This window comes from Musca vetustissima, unplaced genomic scaffold (assembly GCF_032173495.1).
Source record: "Musca vetustissima isolate MV318-11 ecotype Yass unplaced genomic scaffold, APGP_CSIRO_Mvet_v1 utg6493, whole genome shotgun sequence".
Lineage (NCBI taxonomy): Eukaryota > Metazoa > Arthropoda > Insecta > Diptera > Muscidae > Musca > Musca vetustissima.
This window is the reverse complement of record NW_026886176.1, coordinates 5,492-30,207: the sequence shown is the minus strand read 5'-3', so window position 1 is coordinate 30,207 and position 24,716 is coordinate 5,492. Positions and strand designations below refer to the sequence as shown.

Here is a 24,716-nt window from a genome sequence, read left to right as displayed (position 1 = left end):
GGAACCATGGGTCTATCTCGATTCCTTTTGCCTGTTACAAACATATGCACAAAGACATAATACCCTGTACCACAGTGTGGTGAAGGGTATACAAATTCAGCCGTCGACAAATAGTCCCAACAATATCCTGGCCTTGATTCCGGATAAATCAAGACCCAAAAATTACTTAAAAATGTTTCGTAAAAAATCTCCTTCAAAAAACTATGCCAAGACTTGATAATTCCTCCATAGGCATTCTTAAACCAGTGAGCGAAGCCGTATATTCGGACGGGGCCGACCTTACACAACTACCACGAAAATCTAACTTTCTCCGGTTAAAGGTCAACATCTAACCCTGGCATATTTTCCAAATCTGGTTTTTCCGTGGTGAATATTTACGCCGTAAACTAAAAATTTGGTTACTTTTGGTTTTGGTTGAATTGACCCTCGGAATGTTGACCGATCATCATTTAAACACCCGTTCTAAGTATTTGGTCAGATCCCCTTCACCGTGTAAAATATGTGATGTTCTGCATATAATAACGGCCTCTCGAGCGACTAGAAAATCTGACAAAACGACAACGACTTCTCTAGGATATACCATCAACTTCTCGGGTCTATGTCTTTCAGGAGTAAACATATAACCCCCAGAATACAAGTTTTGTCATTTTTCACACAGAAGGCTCGGTCTATTTGACCTGCTATATATTGACCGATATTTATCAAAACAGGCATGCTTATTCTATGACAAAAATAAAGTTCTTGGTCCATTTCATTCCCTAAACATTAACGGATCATTACCAAAAACAATAGGGTTCATCATTGGCCAGAACCTATCCTACATACAAAAAAAGTAGTCTCAAAAAATATCCTAATCTTAAAATTCCAGATAAATCAAGACCGAAAATAGCTTAAAAAAAAATTCGCAAAAACAGCACTGAAAATGCCACCTAACACAATATTAAATAGATTCAGACCTAATAATTTACTCATAATAAAAATAAGACAGACCTGATAATTCCTACGAAAACATTCTTCAAATAAGTCATAGCTAATAATTTCTACAAAAATATTCTAAATCAAAACTAGAACTGATAATTTTTCAAAAATATGGCAGAATAATCGACCAAAAACATTAAAAAAATATAAAGACTTAGGACACTCAAAAAAAAAAAAAAAAAAGAAAACAGTGAGCGGAGCAGTATAGTTGAACGGGGCTGACCATATGATACCCTACACAACTACCACAGAACTCTAACTTTCTGCGGATTTATTCCAAGCCTGAGCAATATTTCGTGATAGTTCCACCCTCTTGCCCGATTAAAAGCCAACAGCACCTCCTCCTTGTCCAGTTTCCTTTCACCGCGCGTTGTGCTGTGATGTTCGGCTTTCAATTGTGACTTATAGATCGACTCGAAAAATATAAGTTTCGGTCCATTTCATCCCAAAATTATTATCTGATCATCACCGAAAATTATATGCATTGTCCTTGACCATACCTGGATCCTCATAAAAATTTTCAAATCGATCAGGGCTATATGCCCGGCCTCTAGTGTGTTAATGGGTTACTAAGTAATATCTGAATACGTAAGCACCTGTCAATATTTATATGTAACTCCCACATCCGAGTACATACGTACAATTTAAAGTCAACCACTCATTTGGGTATAAACTATCAGCTTCTAAGGTCTATGTCCTTCAGGGGTTAAAAATATATATTTTAAAGAATACAAATTTTGTCAATTTTCACACAAAAGTCAGGATCCATTTGACACGCTAAAAATTGACCGATCTTTATCAAAACAGTCATGCTTTTCTTTAGTCCAAACCCGTGTAAAATTTCGCGATGTTCGGGCCATAATTGCGGCCATGTTCGGGCCATGGAGCGACCAGAAAAACGGAAAATAATGTAGTATTTGGTCCATTTCATCCCCTAAATATTAACCGATCTTTACCAAAAACAATAGGGGTCCTCATTGGCCAGAACCCATGCTACATGCAAAATTTCGTGAAGATTGGTCCACAACTGTGGCCTGTATCGTGTTTACAAATTATAATGTACAGACGGACGGACGGACACACATGTCTAGATCGACTCAGCTAGTCGAGATATGACTATCGGTATACTTAAAGGTGGGTCTAGGACCAATATTTCGCTGCGTTACAAACTCTTGGGGCTGCACAAAGCTATAATACCCTGACAACATAATATATGAATACGTTGGGACCTGTAAATATTTAAGTGAAACTTCCACATCCGAGTACACACGACAATGCAATTGATATATCCTCTTGGATATACTATCAACTTCTCGAGTCTATGACTTTCAGGAGTAAATATATACGCCATTGAATACAAATTTTGTCATTTTCCACACAAAAGTCTTGATCCATCAAAATAGGCATGCTTATTCTTTGGTCCGATCCCCTTCTCCATGCAAAAGTTCGCGGTGTTTGGGTCATAATTGAGGCCTCTGGATCGACCAGAAAAACCGAAAAATTTAGTATTTGGTCCATTTCATCCCCTAAATATTAACCGATTTTTTTTAAAACAATAGGGGTCTTCATTAGCCAGAACCCATCCTAAATGCAAAGTTTCGTGAAGATTGGTTCATAACTGTGGCATGTATCGTGTTTACAAAATATAATGGACAGACGGACGAACACACATGTCTAGATCGACTCAGCTGGTCGAGATATGACGATCGGTATACTTAAAAAGATTTTTAGGTTTAAAAAAAATATTCCTAAAAAAATATTGGATATGTAATTTCACCAAAAATCTCCATAAAAAATCTCAGCTTTAATGCCCCTTCAAAAATATTTAAAAAAAATCTAGCCAATTTCCAATTTCATTCATAATAAAATGATGCAAATGATAATTCCTCCCAAAATTCAATCATGAAAATTTCAGACAAAAAAAAAAAGGAATGATCTTCCATAAAAGTCTTAAAACTATTATTGAACAAATATAAAATTTCCTCAAAATAATGTAAATTTGGGGTTAATAATGTAAGGGGACTATACCCGAACGTGACAAAATATCGAACTTTGACCGATATTGATAATTTTTGTTCTGAAAAATTGCCACCCAATAAGAATCCAAAATATCAGTTATACCCAATACGGAATATTGGTGGCTATCACGAAACATGGGACAATATTGATAATTTTTAGTAGGAACATTTTGTACCCAATGAGAATCCAAAGTACCAAAATACTTGGACCAAATGCGTGGACCAATATTCATTACTTTTGATAAAGTGATTTTCTACACAAAAATTTGTTAAAGTTATCTATATGGGAAATATCCAAAAAAGTGACCAACATATTCTTAAAAATCGACGCCTCAGAATTCTCCCTCAAAAAATATTCTTTAATAATCCATGTCTAAGAATTATCCTTCAAAAATATTTTTTTAAATATCGACGCTTTACAATTTTCCCTCAACAAGAAATATTCTTTAAAAATCCATGCCTAAGAATTATCCTTCAAAAAATATTTGTTTTTACAAATCAACGCCTAAGAATTATCCTTCAAAAACTATTCTTTAAAATCCAATGCTTAATAATTATCCTTCAAAAATATGTTTTAAAAATCCACGCCTAATATGTCTTTCTCAAGAACAAAATAAAGGATCCACGTCTTGGAATTCTTTTTCAAAAATATTTTTAAAAATCGACGCCTCTTATTTTTCCGTCAAAATTTTTTTTTGAAATATCCACGACTAATAATTTTTCTTAAAATAATCTGCGCCTAATAATTTTTCATTAAAAATATTCTTTAATAACACTGTGCGACACGAAAATTATTCTGGGGTTCTAATGCACCAATTCTGTTTATTTGGAATCCCTGGAACACGAAAATACCTTTGGTTTTTCTGGGTCACTTCGAAAATTAGTTTTATAACGGTAAATGTAGAGAAAACATGGTCTCATAGATTTTCAGTTTGAAACGCGAATAACTTCTTTCATTTCTAATTTTATTTATTTCTAAAAAAATTTGAATAATCCACACCTAATAATTCTTCTCCGAAAAATAATCTTTAAAAATCCCCATCTAAGAATTATCCTTGAAAAAATATTCTTTAAAAATCAACGCCTATAGCTCTGATAAATTTTTCGAAAGATAAATTAACACAAGAAAGGCTATTCCAAGGTCAAATTTAGCTCCTAAAAACCTAGACATACTTCGTACAAAATTAAATTATTATTTCATCTACAAACCCTACCTAGACATTAAACTTAACAACTTTCTTGATAACCTTGTGTGGCACGAAGGGACAAGGCAGTGGTACCTTAACACCTGTCACATTTACTTTTATTTTTTCTTTAGTTCAGAGATTGGCGTTCGGTTCAAAAAAAGTCTTCCGCCAAGAAAATAGTTGTTAAATTCTTATTACGATTTTTTTTATTTACATCTATAAAAAAAGAAGATATAAAACGAAACGACAATGGACAAACACGTTTTCAAGCTGTTGCTGCTGGTGTCGCTTCGTCTTCTAAAAGGCCGAACATAAACATTGTGGACTTTTTTTATTTTTTTTGGTTTTGAAGGCAACATAAATCCATTAAATGGTCACATAACATAAAAAAACAGACAAAAAAGTGTTGTTGCTGTTGTTGTTGTTAAACGGAGATGAAGAACATATTGTTGAATTGTTTTTTTTTTTAAGATGGAGTTAAGAGTTGATTTTGAATGGCAAACAACAACAACAATAAATTTAATAATAAAATGTAAACTCGAAACAGGTTTATTTGGCATCTGCGGAAAATTTAGTCAGTCAGACAGCCAGCCAGCTAACTAATCTGTTAGCCAGACTAGGAGGCCACGGGCCTCAATAGTAGTGAGAAAAATCTAAACAAAACAAAAAGCATTACTCCTTGCTGATTTCTTCTGAAATAGATGATATTTTAAGAATAATTATTACAAAACGAATTTTCAAGCCTGGATTTTTAAATAATATATATATATATATATATATATATTTCCATTTTTGTATAGAATCACTTTCTAAGTCGATTTATGCATGTCCGTCCGTCAGTCTGTTGATGTTAAATTGTAAACAAAGTGCTGGTCGCATTTATCATCCGATTTGGATGAAATTTGGCATAGTTCTTTTATTTGGTCCAAAGACGAAACCTATTGAAATTGCGAAAAATCGGTTCAGATTTAGATATAGCTCCCATATATATTTTCGTCCGATTTAAGGTAAATGGTGCACCAAAGTCCCTACATATCTTTCGATTTGTACGAAATTTGGCATAGATTACTGAATTAGGTCCAGAATGATGTGTGCCAAGTTTCGAGAAAATCGGTTCAGATTTAGATATAGCTCCCATATATATTTCCGTCCGATTTAAGGTAAATGGTGCACCAAAGTCCCTATATATCTTTCGATTTGCAAATTTAGCACAGTGCACTGAATTCAGCCTAGACTGATGTGTGCTAAGTTTCGTGAAAATCGGTTCAGATTTTGATATAGCTCCCATATATAGCTTTGTCCGATTTTATGTAAATGGTGCATCAAAGTTCCTATATATCTTTCGATTTGCACGAAATTTGGCATAGAGTACTGAATTAGATCCAGAATAATGTGTGCCAAGTTTCGAGAAAATCGGTTCAGATTTAGATATAGCTCTAATATATATTTTCCTCCGATTTAAGGTAAATGGTGCACCAAAGTCCCTATATATCTTTCGATTTGCGCGAAATTTGGCATAGATTACTGAATTAGGTCCAGAATGATGTGTGCCCTATATATCTTTCGATTTGCAAATATGGCACAGTGCACTGAATTCAGCCTAGACTGATGTGTGCTAAGTTTCGTGAAAATCGGTTCAGATTTAGATATAGCTCCCATATATAGCTTTGTCCGATTTTATGTAAATGGTGCATTAAAGTCCTTATATTTCTTTCGATTTGCACAAAATTTGGCATAGAGTACTGCATTAGGTCCAGAACGAAGTGTGCCAAGTTTCGAGAAAATCGGGTTAGATTTATATATTACTCCCATATACATTTTCCTCCGATTTAAGGTAAATGGGGGACCAAAGTTCTAAATATCTTTAGATTTTCACGAAATTCGGCATAGAGCACTGAATTAGGTTCAGAACGAAGTGTGCCAAGTTTCGAAAAAATCGGTTCCGATTTATATATAGCTCCCATATATATTTTCGTCCGATTTAAAGTAAATGGGGCATCAAAGTTCCTATATATCTTTCGATTTGGACGAAATTTGGCATAGAGTACTGAATTAGATCCAGAACGAAGTGTCCGATTTATGGTAAATGGGGCTTCCATGCCCCTAAATATCTTTCGATTTGCACGAAATTTGGCATAGGGTACAAAATTAGGTCCAGAATGATGTATGTTAAGTTTCGTGAAAATCGGTTCAGATTTAGATGTAGCTCCTATATATATTTTTTCTTTCGATTTTATGTAAATTGTGCACTAAAGACCCTAAGTCCAGCTGTCACACAATTTTGTACAATGAAGTTAATATAAATTAATCTCTGGTTAATATAAATTAATCTCTGGCAAGTCTCGTTGAAATCGGTTCAGACTCAGATATAGGATCAGATATATATCTGACCAAATGAAAAATTTAGTATAGGTTGCAGAATGACATGTTTATGGATCCAATTTTATTTTACTGGTCCTTCAAAAATGCTGAAAAAATGCGTTTTAGTACGTTTACATTTAACCGGATTTCGTTAACCCAGTGAGTTTCAACTGTCAATTCCTTTGCATATATGTCAAATTAATCCTCATAAAGTAGGTTAACCCGGTAAAAAGTTCTAATGTATATGGCGTTTTTGTTAGGATTCATCTGTTGAATATACCCAAAGTGGTGAATGGTATCGTATAGTCGGCCCAGTCCGACTTTACTACTTTCCTTACTGGTTAAACATAATTTTTTGAAGGACAATTCTTAGACGTGGGGTTTTGAAGGATCATTTTTAGTCTTGGATTTTTAAAGAATAATTTTTGAAGGCTATTTTTTTGGGTATTTTGAATGTCCACCACGTGGTGGAGGGTATCAAACGTTCGTTCTGCCCGAAGATAATGGCGTTTTAACTTGTTTTCTATATTGAAGAGAACTTATCGATCTTATATATAGAAGAATACTTGTTTGTTCTTTCGTCTTCTAGTGTTCTTCTTTAATATTGAATAGTTCTATTATCTACATATGTATGTATGTATACATACCAATGGTATGTACGTAACTTTGTAACAACAATTTTCGAAAATTGACAACTATAAACAACAAATTCCATTGAGAATAACACGTTTAGTTTGTAACAACAATGATAATAATGTTGTTGCTGATGAAGAACTCGGTCGACCTGCTTGGAAGACTGAACTTGTGCCAATTCGGAATCGAAACGCAAAATAGCAAGAATGTGGTTTGTTGTAACATGTTTTCTATGATTCTGGAAGTTGTTGTGGTTGTTGTTCTTGGAGTTATTTATTTTGAATTTAATTTCGACGTAGTTGCTTTTTTTCAATAATCATTAGTTGTTGTTGGTTTTTTAATAGTACACTGAACAAGTTCGGAAATGCTGTTCTTTGGCGCTAAGTGGGTAATTATGTTCGATGTAGGCTCGGATGGTATAACAATGACTTCGTTTGTATATATATGTACATATATATATATGTACAATTGATAATAGATTTTATTAAAATTTTTAATGGAAAATTTCTTCGGTGGTTCTAAAGTAGATGATTTTAAAAACTATGAACAAATACAAATTTCGATCATTTCTGCCAGACCGAATTTGTCATAGCCTTCACCATGAGGTGCACATTTAAAAATAAAACCAGAAAAGTAGTGAAATCGGACGGGACCGACTATATGATACTCTTCACCACTTTGGGTATATTCAACAGATGAATCCTAACAGGTTTTAAAGGACCAGTAAAACGAAATTGGATCCATAAACATGTAAATTTTTTATTTGGTCAGATATAGAAGCAATATCTAAATCTGAACCGATTTCAGGAAATTTAACACCTCATCATTTTAAGCCTAATTCATTTCGTGCAAATCGAAAGATATATAGAGACTTTGGTGTACCATTTACATAAAATCGGACGAAAATATATATGGGGGCTATATCTAAATCTAAGCCGATTTTCTCGAAACTTAACATATATATTTCTAGGCCTAATTCACTACGCTGTGCCAAATATCGTGCAAATCGAGAGATATATAGGAACTTTGCTGCACCATTTACATTAAATCGGACGAAAATATATATGGGAGCTATATCTAAATCTGAATCGATTTTCAGGAAACTTAACACACATCATTCTACACCTAATTCATTACGCTTTGCCAAATTTCGAGCAAATCGAAAGATATATAGGGACTTTAATGGACCATTTACCCTAAATCGGACGAAAATATATATGGGAGCTATATCTAAATCTGAACCGATTTTCAAGAAATTTAACACACATCGTTCTACGCTTAATTCAGTACGCTGTGCCAAATTTCGTGCAAATCGAAGGATATATAGGGACTTTGGTGGCCTATTTACCTAAAATCGGACGATAATATATATGGGAGCTATATCTAAATCAGAACCGATTTTCACGAAATTTTACACACATCATTCTAGACTTAATTCAGTACGCTATATCGAAGGATATATATGTACTTTGGTGCACCATTTACCTTAAATCGGACGAAAATATATATGGGAGCTATATCTAAATCTGAACCGATTTTTCCCAATTTCAATAGGGTTCGCCCTTGGGCCAAATAAGTAACCTATGCCAAATTTCATCCAAATCGAATCATAAATGCGACCTGTACTTTGTTCACAAAAATACATGGACGGACAGATGGACAGACGGACGGACATGCGTAAATCGACTCAGAAAGTGATTCTATGCATATTCTCAAAAGGAACCATGTGTCTATCTCGTTTCCTTTTGCCTGTTACAAACATATGCACAAAGACATAATACCCTGTACCACAGTGTGGTGAAGGGTATTATAACTTGGAATTTGGTCGAAATTAATGCCCTAAAATACCAACATTTTTGTAAAGATATGTTCTCCCAAATTACGGCCAACTTAGTTGATAAACTTCCCGAAAATCCCCTAGATACCGAATATTTATGAGCTCCGTTATATGGAGGTTATAACAAAACGTGAGCCGATATAACGGATTTTGAATATCAAACATCATTAAATGAGGAGAGCTCTATGCTGACTTCGGACAAACAGACCTACAGGCAGATATGGCCTAATCGACTTAGAATTGTATTTTGATTAAGAATATACATATGTACGTAGTTTATGGGGTCTCCAGTGAATATTTCAAGGTGCTGACAAAGGACTGTACACATTTTTATATTCTCCCTAGGTGCAGTGTACAAAAATGTAATGAAGGAGTATACAAAATAAATTTTACAAAATTATGTCCCATTTATCATCATTATGGGCCGGTTATGGGCTTCGATTATCATCTTGCCGATTGCTAATTAAGATTCTAAAAATATTTCATTTGTTTTGTTTATATGTTCATATTTATGCTGAAGGTTCTTAATATAGTATCAATCATAGAAAACATACTACCGGTTTCACATTTAGATATGTTCACTTCGTACTTCTTAACACTTCTTCGAAGACGGAAATATTAAATGGAAATTCCACATGTCATTAGTAACAATATTAGAGACACGAGTAGCAGCTACTTCTTGTTCAGAACATAAAACCGAAACTTATTTGCATTCTTCTTTAGCGATGCTCATTCTATGCCATTAAGCCATAGCTGTTAGTCAGTTCGATTGATCGATTGTTGTTTTGATTGTTAGGTATTCAATACTGATCGTGTATTTGAATCGAATATTCGATTATAACACTTCAAGGTGTATTCTTTGTGCAGCATATTGATATTGACATCAATTTTTGTTTTGTAATTTATTGTCTCCATTAGCATTGGTATTCCTTTGTAGAGGTTCCACCTAGAACCGGACCAAAACATAAGCGTGGATTTTTAAAGAATATTTTATGAATGAGAATAATCAGGAGTGATTTTTTAAAGAATATTTTTGAGGGAGTATTCTTAGGGGTCGAATTTTTTATGAATATTTTTTGAAGGAGAATTCTTAGGCTTGGAATTTTAATAAATATTTTTTGAAAAAGAAGGAAGGAGAGGGGACTTATTAGGCGTGTATATTCAAGGAATAATTTTGAAGGATAATTAGTAGGCGTGAATTTTTATACCCTTCACAACACGGTGGTATAGGGTATTATGTATTTGTGCATATGTTTGTAACAGGCAAAAGAAAACGAGATAGACACATGGTTCCTTTTGTGAATATGCATAGAATCACTTTCTAAGTCGATTTATGCATGTCCGTCCGTCTGTCTGTCATGTTAAATTGTAAACAAAGTACAGGTCGCATTTATGATCCGAATTGGATGAAATTTGGCATAGGTCACTTATTCGGCCCAAGGACGAACCCTATTGAAATTGGGAAAAATCGGTTCAGATTTAGATATGGCTCCCATACATATTTTCGTCCAATTTAAGGTAAATAGTGCACCAAAGTCCCTAAATATCTTTCGATTTGCACGAAATTTGGCATAGCGTACTGAATTAGGTCTACAATGATGTGTGTTAAGTTTCCTGAAAATCGATCCAGATTCATATATAGCTCCCATATATATTTTCGTCCGATTTAATGTAAATGGTGTACCAAAGTCCCTATATATGTTTCGATTTGCACAAAATTTGGCATACCGTAATGAATTAGGTCTAGACTGATGCGTGTTAAGTTTCCTGAAAATCGGTCCAGATTTAGATAAAGCTACCATATATATTTTCGTCCGATTTAAAGTAAATGGTGTACCAAAGTCCCTATATATTATTCGATTTGCACGAAATTTACCATAGCGTAATAAATTAGGTCTAGACTGATGTGTGTTAGGTTTCCTGAAAATCGGTCCCGATTTTGATATAGCTCCCATATATAGTTTCGTCCGATTTCAAGTAAATTATGCACAAAAGTCCCTATATATCTTTCGATTTGCAGCAAATTTGGCATAACGTACTGAATTGAGGCTAGAGTTATGTCTGTCAAGTTTCGAGAAAATCTGTTCAGATTTAGATATAGCTCCAATATATAGTTTCGTCCGATTTCATGTAAGTGGTGCACTAAAGTCCCTATATATCATTCGATTTGCACGAAATTTGGCATATCGTAATGAATTAAATCTAGAACGATGTGTGGTAAGTTTCAAGAAAATCGGTTCAGATTTAGATATAGCTCACATATATATTTTCGTCCTATTTAAAGTAAATGGTGTACCAAAGTTCCTATATATCTTTTGATTTCTACGAAATTTGACATAGGGTACTGAACTAGGTCCAGAATGATGTGTGCTAAGTTCGTGAAAATCGGTTCTGATTTACATATAGCTCCCATAAATTTATACCCTTCACCACACTGTGGTACAGGGTATTATGTGTTTGTGCATGTGTTTGTAACAGGCAAAAGGAAACGAGTTAGACGCATGGTTCCTTTTGAGAATATGCATAGAATCACTTTTTAAGTCGATATATGCATGTACGAAATTTGGCATAGCGTACTGAAATAAGCATAGCGTACTGAAATACGTCTAGATTCGTAAAAATCGGTTCAGATTTAGATATAGCTCCCATATATTTTTTCATCCGATTTTATGTAAATGGTGCACCAAAATCTCTGAAAATCATTCGATTTGCACGAAATTTGGCATATTGTACTGAATTAAGTCTAGAATGATGTGTGTTAAGTTTCGAGAAAATCGGTTCAGATGTAGATATAGCTCACATATATATTTTCGTCCGATTTAAGGTAAATGGTGCTCCAAAGTCACCATATGTCTTTCGATTTGCAAGAAATTTGTCATAGGGTACTGAATTAGGTCCAGAATGATGCATGCTAAGTTTCGAAAAACAGTTCACATTTAGATAGTGTTCACACATATTTTTTCGTCCGATTTACGGTAAATGGTGCACCAAAGTCCCTATATATCTTTCGATTTGCACTGGGTCCAGAATGATGTGTGTTAAGTTCCGAGAAAATCGATTCAGATTTAGATAAAGCTCCCATATATATTTCCGTCCGATTTTATGTAAATGGTGTACCAAATCCCCTATATATCCTTTATAGGTATTTTAATGGTCATAGGCTTATTTTTTTTCTAACGAAATGGCATTCCAGGACCTTGATGGGTAATTCACTATGCCATATTAGCTATTTAATATGGCATAGCCCCTACCCTATGGTGGCGGTATAAAAATACAACTCGGCTTGAAGGAACCTAAAGCGTTATTATTCGTCTTAAATATTATTTTTTAGGACCAGCCGCAATTTATATATATATATATATATAAATACTATCAGTGCCAAAGTTACGGATTGCAAAGGAATATTTTTCTAGGACCATAGAGTGGATTTTTAAACGAATATTTTTTTCTAGAGCGACCAATGTCATTTTGAAAGAATATTTCTAGGGCAGGTATAGCCACATCACCCAATCTAAAGCAAAGCACGTCGCATAATGTTGGATTCGTAGGTTCGTCCCTTGGATTTAAAAATTGCATATAAATAATTCCTAAAGAATTTTTTCTAGGACATTCAGAACCATAAGCGTGGAATTTTAAAGAACACATTTTTCCGATTTTTAGAGAATATTTTTTCGAGTTTATTCATCGCTATTCTATCCCTATGCTGTCAATTTGCTATTAATATTTGAATATAACAAATTGACAAGTTGTCTGTCGATTGTCGTTTTCATAATTTTAATGTCAATACAATGAAGATAAATGGATTTCCTATTGAATTCATTGTGTTACCCTCAACATCAGCATAGAAGTTATCGATAAAAAATTATAAACATCAACAGAAAACAAATAACAAAGGTTATTTCATCAATAATTCATTTAAATTTTTAATGAAATCATTATCTTCAAAATATGATAAGTTATAAAAAATATTTAAATATTATATTTGTTTAACCCTATTATGGTTAGGGGAGTAAATTTGTAGATGTAAAAAAATATATATATTTTAAGAAAAAGAAGTTCCTTTGTTAATTTCCTATCCAGCGGGACCCTATAACATAACGTTCATTTTAAATTTTGATTCCAGTTCCAAATTTTGTTGTAGAAGCCTTATTCCAAAAATAATAATTTATTTGAGGGTTAAATTGGGAATTTTTATACCCTCCACCATAGTATGGAGGGTATATTAATTTTGTCATTCCGTTTGTAACTCATCGAAATATTCATTTCCGACCCTATAAAGTATATATATTCTTGATCAGGGTAAAATTCTAAGACGATCTAGCCATGTCCGTCCGTCTGTCCGTCCGTCTGTTGTAATCACGCTATCTTCCGAAGGAATTGAGATAGGATGCTGAAATTTTGCATAGGGTTGTCTTTTGTCTGCAGGCAGGTCAAGTTCGAAGATGGGATATATCGGTCCACGTTTAGACATAGCTCCCATATAACAGTACCCCCCAATTTTCGGTATTTTGAGGTTCTTGGGCGCGTTTTTCAACCGAATACGCTGAAATTTGGTACATTGGGTTCTTATTGGGTACTTAATGTCCCCACAAAAAATTATAAATATAGGTCCACTTTTTCTGGTAGCCCCCATATAACGGTACCTCCTAATTTTCAGTATTTTGGGGGTTTTGATCGTATTTTTCCACCGAATTGGCTATAATTTAGTATTTCAAGTTCTTAATATGTACCAAATCTCTCCACAAAAAATTATAAATATATGTGAATTTTTTCGGATATCCCCCATATAAGGGTACCCCCCAATTTTCGGAATTTTGGGGTTCTTGAGCGCATTTTCAACCGAATTTGCTGCAATTTGGTAATTTGTAGTCGTATATGGTAACAAATCTCTCTACCAAAAATTTTTAATATTCGCCCCCTTTTTGGGGTAGTCCCCATATAACCCCTTTTTTATATTAAAATAGTTATCTGATTTGTTCCGCGTTTTGAGTTTGGTTCTAAGACTCTGTTGTAATCATTTCACCTGCGGAGGATAGCGAGATAAAAAATTATAACCTAAGGTTCGATAATGAACTATAGCTGCATTTAGACCTAGCCCCTGATTGGGATAAGCTTGGAAGAAATAATAAGATGGGCAAAGTTCGGATGAAATCTAAATTTTCTGAAACGGATTTGGTCCAAAGGAACATGGACCATGGACTAGAACCAATATTTCAATGAGGCACATTTTCATCGTGTTAAAGTGTATACACCCTCATTAGCCATAAGGCTGAGGGTATAATTATCCTTTAAAATTTTCTAACATTTTTATTATGGTTTACATAATCCGTTTTTAGAAATGTCGGTATAGGTCCACTTTTTGGTATGTTCCCTATATTTTCATTTATAGTACCTGTCAATATAACTATGGTGGAGGGTATCCAAAGTTCGGCCCGGCCGAACTTACCGCTTTTTCACTTGTTTTTTTATAAAACTGGTTAAATAATTCTTGTTTTGTTTTTTTGTTTCACTGCAACAATAATTTTAGAATTTGAATTTTTTTCAAGGGGAAGGTATATTTTTGTATATAACCGGTAATATTTGATTATTACACACAAATCATATAACAAACATTTCGAAATATTCTATATGAATATTTATTGTTTTCGGTAAAACAGGTTTTTTTATGAAATCAATACAAAAATAGCGAAAATTAATAAGTCAATAAGTAATTTAATAAAAAAAAAAAACCTGTAAGGAAAGTTCAAACGTCGGACGAGGCCAACTATATGATACCCTTCACCACGTTGGGCACATACAAGAGATGTTAATATCTACAATATCATGTAGATAGAACAGACATAGAATCATTAAAGCAATCGGGCGAAATTAAATGTGCTATCAATGGGAGCTATGTATGGGAGTTATATATAAACACATGGACCTAATTGAGCAACCTTTGCATACACCATTTGCTTTTTTTATCATTCTATATTCAATTTAATACCCTCTGCCAAATTTCGTGTAAATCGAACAAACATAGGCCCTTCGGTGCACCATTTACATAAAATCGAACGAAAAAATATATAAGACCTATATCAAAATCTGAACCGATTTCAACAAACCTTATCACACATCATTTTTTCCTCAATTGCATTGCTCAATCGGACAAATATTGGGAGTTTGGTGCGTCACTATATCTGAATTTGAACCGATTTTAACAACACTTCGCAGTCATCAATCTGGACCTACGACAGTACTCTGTGCAAAATTTTGTCTCAATCGGACAAATATTGGAAGTTTGGTGCATTATTCACATAAAATCGGACGAAACTATATATGGGAGCTATATATAAATCGGAACCGATTTTAACAAAACTTCGTAGACATCTTTCTAGACCTGTGCAAAATTTTGTCTCAATAGGACAAATATCGAGAGCATCATTAATATAAAATCGGACGAAATCGGGATAGAACAGACATAGAATCATAGGAGGACCATGCATATATATGGCAGCTATATCTAAATTTGAACCGATTCCAACAACACTTTGCATACATAAGTATGGCCCTAATTCAGTACGCTGTGCAAAATTTTGTCTCAATCGGACACATATTGGAAGTTTGGTGTATCATTCACAAAAAATCGGAAGAAACTATATATGGGAGCTATATATAAATCTGAACCAATTTTAACAAAACTCCGCAGACATCTGTCTGGACCTAATTCAGTACTCTGTGCAAAATTTTATCTCAATCAGACACATATTGGGAGTTTGGTGTATCATTCATATAAAATCGGACGAAACTATATATAAATCTCAACCGATTTTCAATGGATTCGTCCTTGGGCCAAATAAGTGAACTGTGTCAAATTTCATCCAAATCGGATCATAAATGCGACTTGTACTTTGTTAACAAAAATGCATGGACGGACGGACAGACCGACATGCGTAAATCGACTCAGAAAGTGATTCTATGCATATTCTCAGAAGGAAGCATGGACCTATCTCGATTCCTATTGCTTCTTACAAACATATGCTCAAAGACATAATACCCTGTACCATGGACGTACAACCGTTTGTACAACCGGCCACTCCCGAAATGGAATCCTGTGTACGTTGCTGTCCTGTACCACAGAGTGGTGAAGGGTATAGACATGGAATCAGGTACCTTAGGTAGGCTATTTGTGTACCTATAGTGGTCCTAACCCTCTGTCTTGAATCCTAAATCATTCTACGGCCCAAGTTTTTGTTCAATCTCCATATAACGGTATCCCCAATTTTTGATTTTTGAGGATTTCGGACATATGTTCCAATCGAATTTTCTGCAGATATAGATATTTGGTACACAATGGGTGGCAAATCGTTCATTCAAAAACATACCATGATCAGATATAGCACGTGTGGACCTTGAAAAGAAATTTATTTAAAAATCCACGCCTTGTGTGGAGCTTGAAAAGAAATTTATTTAAAAATCCACGCCTTGTGTGGAGCTTGAAAAGAAATTTATTTAAAAATCCACGCCTTGTGTGGAGCTTGAAAAGAAATTTATTTAAAAATCCACGCCTTGTGTGGAGCTTGAAAAGAAATTTATTTAAAAATCCACGCCTTGTGTGGAGCTTGAAAAGAAATTTATTTAAAAATCCACGCCTTGTGTGGAGCTTGAAAAGAAATTTATTTAAAAATCCACGCCTTGTGTGGAGCTTGAAAAGAAATTTATTTAAAAATCCACGCCTTGTGTGGGCCTTGAAAAGAAATTTATTTAAAAATCTACGCCTTGTGTGGACCTTGAAAAGAAATTTATTTAAAAATCCACGCCTTTTGTGGACCTTGGAAAACATATTTATTTAAAAATCCACGCCTTGTCTGGGCCTTGTGAGGTTTAAAAAGTATTCCTCATAAATTTAACTTCATTTTTACTTGTTCTAAAATATGTGGCGCCCAATGTGGGGTCCTTAGCATATAATTGTTTTAATTTATATCACGATTTTAATTTATTTTTTTCCTTTCTTTCCAGAATTCCCTTTAAAAACTCTGTTTGGAAAAGGCGGAAAACAGTTTACTAAGTCAAACGTAAAGAAACAAAGAGAAAGAGGTGGAAAATGCAAAAGTTAAATTGCAAACAAATGAAATGAAAACAAGAGAAATGCAGACTTAGAAAAGTGTTGCCAAGAAGAAAAAGCGAACAAAAAAAAAAACATAAACAAAAGCAAGTAAATTGAAAACTTCCGCATTGGTTTGAATTTCAAAGACAAAAGGAAAAATAGAAAAAAAAACGCAAACCACGAGACTAAGGTAATAGAGCCCAGCTAACACCTATGGTTACACTTGGCTGCAAGGCAACATAGACAACCAAACAAAATAAAAAAAACCGAGAAGAAGAACAATAAAAGGGAATAAGTTGTTGAAATTTAAAACCAAATAAGAATTTTTTTTTTTTTAAGTAGAGCAAAAAAATACAAATATTCCCCAAAAAACATGGCCACCAAAACCATTATCAATTGCATGGACCAGACTACTACCTCCAGCCCGGTTCAGGGTATTTCAATAAAAATTGATCAAACCGCTAGTCCGACAACAACAACGGGAATTATAATACCCAATTATTCTGGACCAGCCTCTGCCGCCTTGGTCTCAAATGTCATTAAAATACAACATTCTTGTCAAACCAGTGACAATAATTTGAAGTCCTCCTCTTCGTCGTCGTCTTCCTCCACACCATTGAATGGCCAGAATGATAATAAATTACTAATTGATATTAACCGTAAACAGACAACAACAACCAGCTCCACAACAATCAATGGTGGTGATTGTGCTGCATCCTCGTTCCATGTTCCAACCTCATCGACATCTTCGTCTGCTGTTATCCAAGTTAAGTGCACAACACCACCATCCATGGCAGCCGTTGATCTTCCATTATCTTCCAGGCAAGAAAATTTATTGGAATCTAACGGTATTGGAAAAACGAGAGAGCAATCTAATAATGATCATGTTTTAAGAGAGAGTTGCATTGAAGTTGGCAAAGAGAGTAGCCAGCAGAGGAGCAATAACTTCAATGAAAGTAACCAAATGGCCATTACGACCACTACCACTACCACCACCATACACCAAGAGCCACTCCAACAACAACAACTAACTAGTCAACAGGTTAATGGTAACAAAGAAAACCATAATAATGGCCATTGCAGCTTAAACCAGACCAACTACCACAACCAGTCGTTGAATGGCCAAGAAAACCAAGGCAATGATGATGATGAGTCAAACAACTCCAAACATAATCATGATGATGACGATCATCATCATCATGATGATCATAAAGAAAATAATCATCATAATGATGATGATGATGATTGTGGTGGTTTGAAATTTGACGCTGCTGGTATTGGTAAGAGAGGAGATAGCTGCTTAGACTATATTGCTGCTAGTCATCATGATGGTGGTAAACGCTGGCCGGCCAAAGAAAACTCTAACAGTCTTTTTACGAAAGCGGATACGGCCACAACTCCACAGCTCTCCTCTAAGCAAACGACAGCAAAAACAACATCGGTGATTATTGGTGAAAATCTATATTGGAAAAAAGAGAAAAATACTCAAGATTTGGGTGAACGTGAAAATCGTGAAAACCCTGCCGCCGCACATGTTGTGAAAATCCAAATAAATTCCCCCAATAAGAAAATCCATTCCCCTCCCCATAACGCGGAAAAACAAATTTCCATTGTGAAAATTGAAAACGAAGAAGAAGAAAATTTGGAAAATCAGCATAAAGAAAGTGAAGTGTATACAAGTGAAATTATTGAAAACACAAAAGAACAAGAAACAACAGCAACAACAAAAGAAATAAAAATTGAAAACAAAAAAGCTAACGAAAAGGAAAATCAAGAAAATTTTGGAAAATCATTGAAAAGTGAATTACATTTGAATTTAGAGAAAATGGTACAAAAATCACAAAACAACAGCCAGGTGATGGTAAGCAGCAACAGCAATGGGGCCGCCTCCAGTAGCCACACCATTTCGACCATGGCCTCCAACAACGAATTAAATGTCAGCAATCCCAGCTATCTGTATTACACCACCATGTCGAGTGGACAATTTTCACCCTGTGACACACTGGACAGTGGCACGGGCAGTGATTTGGAATCACAAAATCACACTCCGCACACACCCACTGCCCATTTGCTGCTACCACCATCTTCATCCAATTCCAAAACCAATTCCAATGGCCTGGAAATGCATTTGAAAACCACCAAAGTTCGCCTATCCCAAAACGGTGGCAACAAGGAGCAACGTAACTGTAACTCTTCATCCTACACGGATTCCGAGGAAAGTGAGGCATCATCGCTCAGTTGTGATTCGCTGCATTCCAATGAATTTATGCGCCAGTCTTCACAGTCGCCCATACAAAATAAAATTCCCAATGGCACGAGGAAAATTCTCGGCTCTTTCTTACCCGATTCCCTGCTAAGAGATATTAAAAATTTGAAATTAAATCAAACCGAATATGAGGCCGAAAATGAAAACGAAGAAGATGAAGATCACATCGAACAGAGAATCAAGGCCCACAAACAGCGTAACAATGAATCATCATACGAACCCATTAGTTCCCAGGATTATATGATGGCACAAAATGACTATGTTCAGACACGTAATACGGAAAATTCGGCAGCGAATGCGAATTCAAATTCTTCCAAACGTGCCTCGTTGCCCTCCAAAACCTTTGTACTCAATCAAGAGGATGGCACCTTTATTGACATGAAAATGAATTCGATGCCCCGAAAATATGAGGCTGACAAATACTACAATTTCCATGTTAATGAACATGAAAATTTCCGCAGTTTTGGCAACAACAGCAATGGGGCCAATAATGGTTTTTCGGAATCTGGCAATGAATCGTTATCGGAATATGACAGCCGCAGCAGTTTGAGTGATGATGTCTTTGCCGGTTATAAGGATTTACGTTGTGGCTCGGCCACCTCAACAATACGCTCGAACAAGGGCACAGTGCGTGGTGTCAAGAATCGTGTGCGCAATGGAATAGCCACATTCTTGCAGCTGCAGCAACCAAATATGAAGGTGAGTGGAAGAGAAAAAAATAGGGTTTGAGTGGAAAAAAAAAAATGATAAAGTAATAAAAAAAGATGTTAAGTTACGGACCGAAAGGAACTTTTTATAACCTTCACCATTTCAAAACATCGTAAATCGATCGGATTTTTATATGTGTTGGTTATCTTATAGAAAAATTATTTTTAATAAATCCAGGCCTAGGACTACGTGGAAAAAATAATTTCTAATAAATTTACTGCTAGGACTACTAGGAAAAAATAATTTGTAATAAATCCACGCCTGGGACTACAAGGAAAAAATTATTTTTGATAAATCCAAGCCTGGGACTACCAGGAAAAAAATATTTTTAATAAATTCACTCGTAGGGCTGCCTGGAAAAAATTTAATAAATTCACTCGTAGGACTGCCTAGAAAAAAATTATTTTTAATAAATCTATGCCTGGGATTGCCTGGAAAAAATATTTTTAATAAAGCCTGGGACTACTAGAAAAAAATATTTTTAATAAATCCATGCCTGGGACTACAAGAAACAATTATTTTTAATAAATCGACACCTGGGACTACTAGAAAAAATTATTTTTAATAAATCCACGCCTGGAACTGCCAGGAAAAAATATTTTCATTAAATCCATGCCTGGGAATATTAAGAAAAAAATATTTTTAATAAGTTCACGCCTGGGACTACTAGAAAAAATATTTTTAATAAGTTCACGCCTGGGACTACTAGAAAAAATATTTTTAATAAATCCACGCCTGGGACTGCCTGGAAAAAATATTTTCAATAAATCCATGCCTGGGACTATTTAGAAAAAAATATTTTTAATAAGTTCACTCCTGGGACTACTAAAAAAAATTATTTTTAATAAATCCACGCCTGTGACTGCCAGGAAAAAAATATTTTTAATAAATCCAAGCCTGGGACTACAAGGAGAAAAATATTTTTAATAAATATACCCCAAGGACTACTAGAAAATAATTTTTTTTAATAAATACAAGCCTGGCACTACAAGAAATTATTCTTAATAAATCCACGCCTAGGACTCCTAGAAAAAAATTATTTTTAATAAATCCAAGCCTAGGACTACTAGGAAAAAATTATTTTTAATAAATCCACGCCTAGGACTACTAGGAAAAAATTATTTTTAATAAATCCACGCCTAGGACTACTAGGAAAAAATTATTTTTAATAAATCCACGCCTCTTTTAGCCTCAGAAAAAATCTTTTTAATAAATCCACGACTCTTTTAGCCTCAAAAAAAAAAATATTTTTAATAAATTCAAGCTTGGGACTACTAGAAAAAATTATTTTTAATAAATCCATGCCTGGGACAACTAGAAAAAAATATTTTTAATAAATCCATGCCTGGGACTACAAGAAAAAATTATTTTTAATAAATCCACGCCTAGGACTACTAGGAAAAAAATATTTTTAATAAATCCACACCTGGGACTACTAGAAATTTTTAAATTTTTAATAAATCCACGCCTTAGACTACTAGGAAAAAATTATTTTTAATAAATCCACGCCTTAGACTACTAGGAAAAAATTATTTTTAATAAATCCACGCCTTAGACTACTAGGAAAAAATTATTTTTAATAAATCCACGCCTAGGACTACTAGGAAAAAATTATTTTTAATAAATCCACGCCTAGGACTACTAGGAAAAATTATTTTTAATAAATTCATGCCTGGAACTGCCAGGAAAAAAATTATTTTTGATAAATCCACGCCTGAGACTACTAGAAAAAAAATTATTTTTAATAAATTCATGCCTGGAACTGCCAGGAAAAAAAATTATTTTTAATAACTCCACGCCTGGGACTACTAGGAAAAAAATATTTTTAATAAATCCACGCCTAGGGCTACTAGGAAAAAATTATTTTTAATAAATCCACACTTGGGACTACTAGGAAAAAATTATTTTTAATAAATCCACTCCTAGGACTACCACGAAAAAATTATTTTTAATAAATCCAAGCCTGGGACTACAAAGAAAAAATTATTTTTAATAACTCCACGCCTGGGACTACAGGAAAAAATTAGTTTTAATAAATATACGCCAAGGACTACTAGAAAAAAATTATTTTTAATAAATCCAAGCCTGGGACTACACGAAAAAATTATTTTTAATAAATCCAAGCCTGGGACTACACGAAAAAATTATTTTTAATAAATCCACGCCTAGAACTACTAGGAAAAAATTATTTTTAATAAATCCACGCCTAGGACTACTAGGAAAAAATTATTTTTAATAAATCCACGCCTAGGACTACTAGGAAAAAATATTTTTAATAAATCCTCGTCTAGGACTACTAGGAAAAAATTATTTTTAATAAATCCACGCCTAGGACTACTAGGAAAAAATTATTTTTAATAAATCCAGGCCTAGGACTACTTGGAAAAAATTTTTAATAAATCCACACCTGGGACTACTAGAAAAAAATTATTATTAATAAATCCACGCCTAAGACTACTAGGAAAAAATTATTTTTAATAAATCCACGCCTAGGCCATTTTTGGTAAGGAGATTTTCTGTCCAAAGTGGAAGATTTGCAATGCAATATTAAGGGGACCCCCCCATTCTCGCGGTCAAAATTTTTGTTGACTTAATTCCAATCTACACTAATTCAAGAATGTCCCTGCAAAATTTCAAGTTAAAATCTCAAGAACTCTTGAAGATATAGCCGATTTATTGTGTCAGCATCAAGTGACGGCTGAAGGGCTTCTCAAACTTTAAACGCGTTTTTCTCTAAACATTTTTTTGCGAATGGCGGGCACGATAACTCAAAAACTAATAACCCAATCGATTTCAAATTTTTACACGTGTCTCTGTGAGTGTACTGCTATCGTATGAACTAGGATAAAGCCAATCGGTGAAGATCTTCCTTATTTTTTAACTTGGTTTTTGGTAAAAAATCGGTGATTTTTCAAAAATATTTTTTCAAAGGTCCGCCATTTTGTTAATTTTAGAGCGAGGTCAATAATCCTAGTTCATACGAGAGCCAGACATGTACTCTTTCTAACACCGTTGGAATTTTCGGATTCCGATGTTCCAGTGAGGAGTTATCATGCCCGCCATCAAAAATAAGGACTTTTCTTTGATCACAAAAAACAACAACAAAACAACAACAAAATTTTTTTGTAAATTATTTTTCTTCCTTTTTAAATCTTCAAATATATATGTGCAAAGTTACACACCTTAACAAGCATTGGTATTCATTTACCAGCCCATTTAAAATCTTAAAAATAAAAAATCGAGAATGGGGGGGGTTCCCTTAATTCAAAATCATTTCTTGAAAAACGAAATGTTTCATCACTTTTGTTTTGTTTACTCTTTGCTTTGACCCCGATGGCCTGGTTTGTTTTTAATGAGCTAACAATGATGATGTGATGATCAATTCACAAGAAGCTATTATAGCTGAAGTTTTCAAAGTCAAAACTAATTATGCTAACATTAATCAATGCATATTTAAAATAAAAATAACAAAAGAAGATTTTCGATATTATTTTGAAAAAAAAATATTTTTTTTTCGAGCAAATTTGATGTGAACTAACAAATGCCATTCCAACTGAGGAATACCCTTTTTTGAGTTGTTTTTTTTTAATTGTAATGCGTGTTAGCTTTATGATCCGTATGAAATATTCTCTATTATTAAGAATACAGTTTTATAAACTTTTATAGGATTTAGCCTTTTAGTAATGAGAGATCACAGTGCTTATATCGTTTATATCAAACATAGAAACATCATCGAACTTAAGCAACCCTGAAAACATGTTGCGGAAATGTAATGTAATAACGAACCTCGATTTGTCAATACACCATGCCAACCGTGTTGGTGAGAGTTTCGTAGGTTTTTTTGGTATGTCTGACTTTCTTTGCAGATGACTCAACAAAACAACAAATGTTTGTATCGTATTACCCATAGGTTACAACCTATTATTTTGTTTGATGTTTTATGGAATATAGAGCGATTGTAATTGATACTTCAAACAGAAACCGTTAACGTGAGAAACAGAGGGTCGAAGTAAAAAAGGGGTTACTGCAGCTTCGTACAAAAATACAGCTGAAAAAGAGGTCAAATAAGCCAATTTTAGAACTCATCACCCATTATAAAGCTGTATAAGAAGTGCACATTTTTAAACTATCAACATAAGACATGTACTGATGGAGGAGAATTTGCCGTAAGTAAAGATTTTGAGTTACGGCGTGATGCATTTTACAACATAGGCGTGGATTTTTTACGGATATTTTTTAAACAATATTTTTCAAGAGCCATCCATATAACGCGTGTAATTTGTAAACAATATTTTTGAAGGCCCAACATAGGCGTGGATTTTTTAAATATTTATACCCTACACAACTATGTTGTCAGGGTATTATAGCTTTGTGCAGCCCCAAAAGTTTGTAACGCCGCGAAATATTGGTCCTAGACCCACCTTTAAGTATACCGATAGACATATATCGTCTAGCTGAGTCGATCTAGATATGTGTATCCGTCCGTCCGTCTGTCCATTATAAATTGTAAACACGATACAGGCCACAGTTATGGACCAATCGTCTTTTGCATATAGGATGGGTTCTGGCCAATGAAGACCCCAATTGTTTTTTGAAAAAGAAAAGTTAATATTTTTTTTCTGATTTTCTGGTCGCTCCAGCG

At 34.2% G+C, this 24,716-nt stretch overlaps 2 protein-coding genes across 2 annotated transcripts; both read left to right on the top strand.

Annotated features, from left to right (window-relative positions):
* Window positions 1–17,473: 17,473 nt before the first annotated feature.
* LOC133333652 (uncharacterized protein DDB_G0271670-like) lies at window positions 17,474–18,243 on the top strand. The gene is made up of 2 exons (XM_061541943.1): window positions 17,474–18,142; window positions 18,184–18,243. Exons 1-2 carry the CDS (start codon window positions 17,474–17,476, stop codon window positions 18,241–18,243), a joined length of 729 nt encoding a protein of 242 aa, XP_061397927.1.
* A 789-nt stretch (window positions 18,244–19,032) lies between these two features.
* On the top strand, window positions 19,033–20,095 carry LOC133333650 (glutaredoxin domain-containing cysteine-rich protein CG12206-like). Its single transcript, XM_061541941.1, has one exon. It carries the CDS (start codon window positions 19,070–19,072, stop codon window positions 20,093–20,095), a length of 1,026 nt encoding a protein of 341 aa, XP_061397925.1. The 5' UTR covers window positions 19,033–19,069.
* Window positions 20,096–24,716: the final 4,621 nt, after the last annotated feature.

Excerpts from the sequence above, each read along its gene's own strand:
- LOC133333652 (XM_061541943.1), top strand. The coding sequence starts at position 17,474 with ATGGCCACCAAAACCATTATCAATTGCATGGACCAGACTACTACCTCC. Across the intron at positions 18,143-18,183 it reads AACAACTAACTAGTCAACAG|CTTAAACCAGACCAACTACC; the intron begins GTTAATGGTAAC and ends TGGCCATTGCAG.
- LOC133333650 (XM_061541941.1), top strand. The coding sequence starts at position 19,070 with ATGTCGAGTGGACAATTTTCACCCTGTGACACACTGGACAGTGGCACG.